Source organism: Monodon monoceros, unplaced genomic scaffold, assembly GCF_005190385.1.
Source record: "Monodon monoceros isolate NGI ecotype Baffin Bay Population unplaced genomic scaffold, NGI_Narwhal_1 Super_Scaffold_18, whole genome shotgun sequence".
NCBI lineage: Eukaryota > Metazoa > Chordata > Mammalia > Artiodactyla > Monodontidae > Monodon > Monodon monoceros.
In genome coordinates, this window is record NW_021703774.1 from 158,675,078 (window position 1) to 158,683,537 (window position 8,460).

The window sequence follows — 8,460 nt, forward strand, 5'->3', positions numbered from 1 at the left end:
GGTTTAATAATTGAACTGCTTAAACATTTAAAATTAAACTGACATACAGTGAATACCAGCCTTACCTTTTAGTGCTACAATTCAGAAAAGGGAAAACCCGTCATCTCACTAAGTTTAAGTCTTCCTCTATAGATGTACTGAGATGATGCCTTCATTAAAACCACTATCTCTGGACTGAAGGAGTGGGAATATTGGCAGGAAGAAAAAGTATTCACAAGAGTTTCCTATTAAAACTTACTATATAATAGATAAAACAAAAATAACTGGAAATTTCAAGTTCTACCCCAAAAATCTGTGCAGCCATTCCTCAACCATAAACCAAAAATCAAGGTTCAGTACACCTACTCTATAGTAAAGCCTCCTGGCAAACCATCTGGGAACATGAAGAGATGCCACTATTTAATTATAACCTGGAAAGAAAATGCACAGTGGCTTCCAGTGGATTCAAAACCAAAAAAAATGTTGCTACCTGTTTTGCTTCACCTATAAAAGTTAAGGCCGTAAGCTAAAATGCACACCTAACTTTTTCATTAAAAACAGCAATGTAATTCTAAAGACAGTACAGTCCACATCTTTATAAAAGGAATCATCCTTCAGAATGACAACCAGAAATAAAGTTATACTCAACTAGTCCTCACATTAGAAGATAGATTACATTGCAGAAACATTCTTACTTTCATTTATGCTGACAGTTCTTCTTCATAAATCCTAGTAACTCACAAAGTACTCCCTTAAATGAGAAGCCAGAGATATATAGAATTGGTTTCTATAGATATAGACTCAGCTCAACTCAAAAACAGACTACTTTAACTTCAAAACAGCTCTGGTATCTAAGAATCCACTAACTAGTCAATAGGGAGTTTTGTTCGTAAGAGACGTGGATGACCATAACTATGTCAGGCCTTAAGTTTGTATTACCAAAGCCAATAGTACTTCTTCCTAGCCACTAAAACACATCTCCTGAAGATTAAATATTTCAATGAATATAGTTTGATAAAATGGTGGTGCTTCTCTCTGCCAATTCTAAATTTTCTTTTAAAAACCTAACTCTTCCACATATACTCTCAAGTTTAAGAGAAGTCTATTTCTCGAAGACAGTGTTATAATTTTAACAGCCCCAAATCCATTATGAATAAGAAATTCAGACCACCCTTAATAGATTAAGCCTGAAGAATTATTCCAATATAAGGTGATGAAAAACTGGTTAAACTAATAAGAATCTGCTGAATAAAAAAGTAAATAAAATTCAAAAATTAAAATAAAAAACTGGTTAAAAAGTAGATGAAACAGCCTTGACAGACTACAGAGAGTCTCAGATTATGTCTATTCAACCAAAATTTATATTTCCCCCCAAATTTTTCAAAAATATTTAAGCTTTAACTTACTTAAATAAAAAGCCAACTCCCCCACAAATTTTTCAAAAATATTCAAGCTTTAGCTTACTTAATAAAAAACAAACACATTTAATATCACAGGTTATGCCACTATAGAGCTAAATGCCTACACCTGAACTGGCAGGTTCCCACATGCCCCTGAGCTCAAAAATCTGAATTACACAATGTTTCACAAGAACTACCTAGAATTATGTTTCCAAATGCTCCCACTCTCCTTGTTATAATGATTATGTAAGCAAACTACCTCAAGAGCAAGAACCCATTAATAGTTCATTCCTCCACTTCCTTCCCTACTTTTCCTGATTAACTGGTTGTCTTCTGCAAAAACTTTTTTCCAATCACTTGCTTAAGCGGTTTCTACACTTTCAATTCAGAAAATTCTACACAAGGGATCAAAAAGTTTTATGTAAGCATTAGGCCCAAACATGCACACGCACTGTCAAGTTATTCAAGACTGTTATGAATATCATACACCATCTGTTCAGAATTTATATAAATGTTCCACAAACTTTTTCATCTTTTAGGATATTCTGGATGAGTTGTCAATTTTCCTTTTGGTTTATTAGTCTGGTGAGTTATACTTATTAGTTACAACTTTGTGACTGTCTTTGGGATCCAAGATAGTAACACAAAAGAACTGCTGAATCAAAGAAGTCTCTGTGCACAGTTCATGTTCATATATGGACCTACATGCAACTAATCTTCACATTAGAAGACAGATTACATTGCAAAAACTGGAATTCCATCATTCTTGATCTCTGTTCTCAACAGTATTTTATTTTCCTTCAACTCCATTTTGTAAATACAGCTCCCCTAAGAAGCCAGATATATACAAAATTGCTCTTTACAGATGAAGATGGAGCTCAACTTGAAAGAGGACCCAGCTCCAAAATAGTTCTGATAACCTAAGAACCCACTAACTAGTGACTAGACAAAACGAAGATACTCAGTTCTGCAGCACTGAATAAAGTTCAGGTGATTTTATGTTAGTTTTTCCCATCACGTATGAATCCAATTTTCCTAAAAGAAAAATGTTTGGGAGGTGAAAACATTTAGCACCAGAAAGCATTCTTAAGTTTTACATTGTTACATTCTTGCTAAGGAGGAAGAACTACTCAAGCAAGTGTTGCTGTTAGTACACTGTAAAATGTTATCAGTACTAGCCTCAGAGAATGGTATGTTTGCTCACAACAGAGATAAGGCCCTTAAGGGCCTATGACATTTGTAGCAACTGGTTTTATAACATATTGACTGATATTAAGAAAGTCATCCCCTGAAAATGAAACTTATTGATAGAGCAGAGAAAGAATAATGGTATACTGCATCCTCTGATCAAGCACGAAAATGGTTAACTACTCACGGGCCTTGCCTGTGGACTCAAGTAAGGTTCAAAATCATCATCATTTAATCCATCCTTTTGATGTACAGATCCATTTTGTACTAAAGGAGAAAAAATTCAAATTAGGAGTGTCTCAATCGTACAATCCACCTCCCAAACTAATCAAATACCTCCTAACCAGAGAAAAACCATACTACACAGAGCAAATAAGTTTGGGTTTCGAAAGGATAAAGATGAGAATGAATGCTGAGCAACATTCGTCAGTAAAAATGTCTCCCTCCACCCAGAGCAAGTTGATCTAAAAAGGTCATTTTATTGGCTCCTCTAGATTTCTATTCCCTCCCGCTTCCCCTCCCCCATCACATGTGAGCACTTCCAGAGTGTGATCCACGAGGATGAAAAACAAAGGCCTTCTAAGACCTACAGGAAACTAAGGACCTGGGACATTTCAAAACCGAATCCACCCCCACCCCTAATGAATTACTCCTTGTTCACTACAAAGCTGTTCGCCAGCTGCAGGAACACACCGAAAGGGTCAAATACTTAACTGTGAGGCACCTGCAAACTAAGCGGCTTCCGAAAGGTCCTCTCCCCGGGGCGCTTCCCGGAGACCCCGCCCCCCCCACACGGGGTCCCCCGCCCGCCAGGGGCACCGGCGGAGCTGGGCTCACCTTTGTTTCCTTGACCTTTTGGTCTCTGCGGGGGAAGGAAACGTCGCCGAGCAGCACATCGTCCGAAGAAAAAACGGAAAAGGAGAGACAAATTAAAGCCGGGACCGATACGGGAATAAAGGCGCAGGCCTAAGGAGAGGCGTCAGGAATGGGGTGAGGGGGAGGCTGAAGATGGGGGGGGGGGGAGGCGCGACGCGGGGGGGGCCAGGGGGGGGGGGGGGGGCAGCGCCACAAACAACGCGAGGGGACCAAGGCTTCAGAGAAGGGGAAGGAAACAAGAGAAAAACGAGGCCCGCTGAGAGGAGGGGACGCGGCGCGGCCGGCGGTCTCCGAGGCCCAGTGAGGAGCGAGGAGAGCGGGCCGAGGGCGAGGCGCTGGGCGCGGCCGGCCTGAGAGCCTCAAAATGAGGCCCGCTAAAGGCGCCGCCTCAGCTCGGCCCGACCGGGGGCGGCGGGCCCGGGCCTAGTCGGGCTCCCTCTCGCCTCACACAATGGCCGAGGCATGCGGGCCGGGCCTGTACCTGCTCCAAGAGGCTGCTGGCCGACATGGCTCTCGGATCCTCACGGGTGGCGACGGCGGCCGACTCTCCTCAGGGTGGCGGCGGCAGCGGATGAGCCCCGGCGACGGGAGCAGGCGGCGCAGCGGCGGCTTTTGTCCCTGACACTCGGGGGCCTCGGCGGACGCAGCGGAGACACAGCGCGCGGCTCGGGCTCCGGCTCCGACTCGGCGACGCTCTAGCCCGACAGCTCAACGCCCGTCTCTATGCCTTTACGCGCGCGCCCGCGCCTCGCAGCCGAAATAAGGCCGCCGAGCAGCGGAGGCGGACGGCGCGCACGGCGCGACGCTGACTCTCACATTCGCTCACACACGCTGAAGGGGCCCGGCGCGAAGCACTCCGGGAAGGCAGAGGTGGGGCCGCAGCGCCCTCTGGTGGGCTGGAGGAGCGGAAGCGGCGCGCGCGGCCTCCCCGCCCCCACCGCCTTGGGATTGGGGCCTAGGAGGGTGGGGGCGGCCAGGGTCGCACCACGAGGTTTTGACTAACAGCTGGAGGGAAGGGAGTAGCTCTAGCTTGGGGGAACCCACAAAAGCTGGGTTTTCAGTGAAGAAGCGAACCCCGAAGGCTGAGAGGCCTTAAAATAAACCTGCTTCCCACTTGCAGATGGCACCCCACCCCCATATGGGGGGGAACACGAACTGGAGTCACAGAGCCCTCAGGGAAAGTTCAAGGGGGCCCTGCCCTGAGAAAGACACCCCCTCACCTGGTTATCCTCCTCTGTTAGCAGGCTACAGAAAGAGGGCCCAGAGAACAAAAATATCCAGAAAACATCCGGTCCCCTGAGAAAGAGATTCACCCTTCGGCGTTGCAGGGAGGAGAATCCACAATTCTTTTTTAGGGATGTCGCTGGCCCCCATGATAATCTGTTAAACTATGGACTTTATTTCCAAGAAAAACACACTTCACACATCCACACAAAATTTTACATGTTCCTTCAACGAGTCCTTACCTGGGGAAGAAAGGAAATAAATGCTATTTGAATACCTGCTGTAAACTAGGCTTCGTTGTTAGGTGCTTTCAAACATATTAAAGGCTTTCAGCATCTTCAATGTAGCTGTCAGCCAATCCGTTTTATAACTGAGGAAACAGAGAGGTTAAGTCATGTGCCCAAAGTCACAAAGCTATTAAATAGTAAGGTTTGCCTGACACTGAGAGGAACATAATAGTGTCCCTCCACCTCCAAGAGAAATCCTGTATTCAGGAACCAGAATCCTGAGGCGATCTAAAAGATGGATGGGCAGAAGCATTTTTAATCAGAGGCAAACCTGACTCCTGCAGGGATATTTGATCCCAGGACAGTCCATCTCCTAATAGCTTTTGTTATTGCAAATAGTAGTAAACAGATAAATAATGCACTCAAGTGTCAACTTGATATCATCCCCTCCCTGGATACAGGAGGCTTGGGTAGACTCAGTAGTAAAATAAATAACACAGCATCTTGGATTTTGCATCATAATTTTGCTTAAAGTGCTCAACGCATTTTTTCTGCCCATAATCACATTTATGGTTGGAATGAATAAGGTCAGGCACCAAATGTGATAGACTTCTGGCAGAGTCCAGGTTCAGAGCATAGATCCCACCAAGGGAAGAGAAGAAACATAGTAATCCTTTTTTTTTTTTTTTTAATATAAGTTAACCAGTTAACCCCATGGCCCAGGTTTGCGTGTAAACCGTAAGCAGTTGCCTACACTTACCCTTGAAGGCGGCAGTGGTATATGGTGAAAAGAGGATTAGACCAGGAGTCATAACCGGGGAGGGGGAGTGACTAAACACTGGCCTCCCCAACAGATTGGCGACATTAGGTAAATTACTAAACCTTTCAGAGATTCCCTCATTTGATAAAGGGGATAATAAAATCTACCTAACAGTTTTGCTACAAAGATAAAGTTCAAAAAAATAAAAAAAAAAACATTAAAGTAAATCTGGTACATTGTAAACTTCTTTCCTATAATCCCATTAAGGGATGATAGTGAAAATTCCCTCCTTCCAGTATTTTTATAGTGCCTGAAGTTTTGATTAGTTCCTTTGAGATTACTTTCTGTCCTACAGGATTTCCCAGTGAAAACGCAGACATCCTGGGGGAAGGGTAGTCTCTAAACCTGGATTAGTTCACCAGATTGGCTTTAACAGGCCCCTGAACAGAACACACAAGACTGATACATTTAGTCACTGGGAAGAGGGAGAGGAAGTCTGGAGTGTGGGATATCATCTTAGGGGGCAGACTGCTCATGGTTTGAGAAAAGAATACCATATCAGAAATGAGTTTGGGTTCTAGTTTCACCTCTGCCACTAGGTGCATAAAGCACTCAATCCCTCTTCTAACAAGCATTTATTGAAGGCCAGGCAATGTGCTAGAGAGAAAGTCTTAAGAGTTCACTTCTGGGCTTCCCTGGTGGTAAAGTGGTTAAGAATCTGCCTGCCAATGCAGGGGACACAGGTTTGAGCCCTGGTCCAGGAAGATCCCACATGCCATGGAGCAACTAAGCCCGTGTGCCACAACTACTGAGCCCATGTGCCACAATTACTGAAGCCTGTGCACCTAGAGCCCGTGCTCCACAACAAGAGAATCCACTGCAGTAAGTCCACACACCGCAATGAAGAGTAGCCCCCGCTTGCCGCAACTAGAGAAAGCTGGCACACAGCAATGAAGATCCAACACAGCCAAAAATTAATTTATTTATTAAAAAAAAAGTTATTCACTCACAGTTGTTACAGTGCAATGAGAAAGCACAGACAGACCTCACTTAGTCGGAGGACCAAGAAGTTTTCCCTGAAGTCCTGAGCTTCAGCTAGAACCTGAAAGATGACCAGAAATTGACCAGACAAGGAGGGAAGGGATGTGAGAGACAATATGTGCAAAGGCCCCAGGCAGGGAAGGATCTTGGCACTGGTGAAGAACTGAAAAAAAGGCCAACATGACTGGTGCATAAGGAGAGAGAGGGTGGCACCAGATGAGACTCAAGAATTGGGCAGAAAAGAGAAAAATAGGGCCTTTAGTTGTTAGCTACAAACGATGATCAGTTAGTAAAGGGTTAATAGAAGCACAGCATTCTCAGATTTATGTTTTAGGTTCACTCTGATTGCAGTGTGGTAAGTAGATTCAGGGAGAAAAGAGTAGACTAGGAGTTAGAAGAATATTGCAGCAAGTCCAGGCAAAAGATAATGGTCTATTATAGTGATGATGAAGACAGAGTGAAGTGGACAAAATGGACATTTTAGGAGGCAAAATGAGAGGTCTTAGTGATTGATTGGATTGTGGGGAGGGCATTAAAGGAGGAGATATCAACATAATATCTAGTAGTTTGATTTGAGCGATTCGGTGGGTAAGGTGCCATTTTCTAATGTGGGGAATCCTAGAGGAGATTTTGTGATCATCAATTTATCTTTGGACATGTTGGGTTTCAGAAGAACATAAAACATCAGATAGGAATGTTCTGTAGACAATTAAAAGGTTTGGGCTTAGAGAGTAACATCAAGCTGGAAATACAAACCTTAGAGTCTCTGGTATGGGGATGTTCGTTGAAGCCAAAGGAGTCCCTGGGATTTCCTCAGAAGAGAAGGAGGGTGGGACTTCCCTGGCGGTCCAGTGGTTAAGACTCCACGCTTCCATTCCACTGTGATCCCTGGTTAGTGACGCAGCCAAGCAAAACAAAACAAAACAAAAAGAAGAGAAGGAGGAGAGCAACAGGCCCAGCACCAAACCAGAGATGGAAGGGGAGACACGGAGAGTAAATCCCTTCCTAATCAGAGTCTATTTCCAAGACTGTAAAATAGGGAAGTTGGACCAAAATAACTTCTAAGGTTCCTTCTAGTTCAACCATTTTAGAATTCTGGAAGGTAGAAACCAAGCAGATCCTTCTGGATATATGAAGGGGGCAGTGGGGATAAAGTGAAAAGAAGCAGGAAAGGAGGACAGATTTTACATACTCTTCAGAATTTTGCTATGGCCTGGGCTGGGCCCTAGAGTTCTGGTTCTCAAACTTTTCCAGCCTTCAGCAACAGCAGACCTCGCTGCCCAAGCCACTCCCTTAGTAAGGCAGGAATAGAAGGGACCTCCTTTGAGAAATGTTTATATACTTCACACAACTGACAGTGTAAAAACCTATTTTTAAAGATTTCTGCTGGTTCTCTGTAGTCCACACAGTTTTCAAAGCTTGTCACTCCCTAGCCCTGTATATTTCTCACCATGCACTCCATGCTCCAGCCACATTGCATTTTTCTCAAATACACATTTTGTTCTGGAACCCATGACTTTGCACATGCAGTTCTTTCTGCCTCAAATGTCCTTGCCATCCCCCCTCCCCAATTCCTATCTGTCCTTCGAGACCCTGATCAATGAAACCATATTTTTTTCCCTCAAGCAGAAAGAAAGTGTTCTATTCTTTGTTCACCCATAATATCGGTCACATTTCCTTATGGTAACTTAGTGTATTAAAACTATGTTTGGGGCTTCCCTGGTGGCGCAGTGGTTGAGAGTCCGCCTGCCGATGCAGGGTAGGC

The 8,460-nt window shown here is 44.2% G+C and overlaps 1 protein-coding gene across 1 annotated transcript in view; it reads right to left on the reverse strand.

The window, feature by feature from the left end:
* The window catches only part of YTHDF2 (YTH N6-methyladenosine RNA binding protein 2), a 31,912-nt gene extending 27,598 nt beyond the window's left edge, over window positions 1–4,314 (reverse strand). Inside the window, exons 1-3 of the mRNA XM_029228718.1 lie at window positions 3,925–4,314; window positions 3,405–3,429; window positions 2,755–2,834 (exon numbers count right to left, since the gene is read on the reverse strand). Of these exons, the coding sequence (XP_029084551.1) occupies window positions 2,755–2,834; window positions 3,405–3,429; window positions 3,925–3,951 (132 nt within the window). The 5' untranslated portion in view covers window positions 3,952–4,314. The remainder of the gene's footprint in view (window positions 1–2,754; window positions 2,835–3,404; window positions 3,430–3,924) is intronic.
* Between the last annotated feature and the right edge of the window lie 4,146 nt (window positions 4,315–8,460).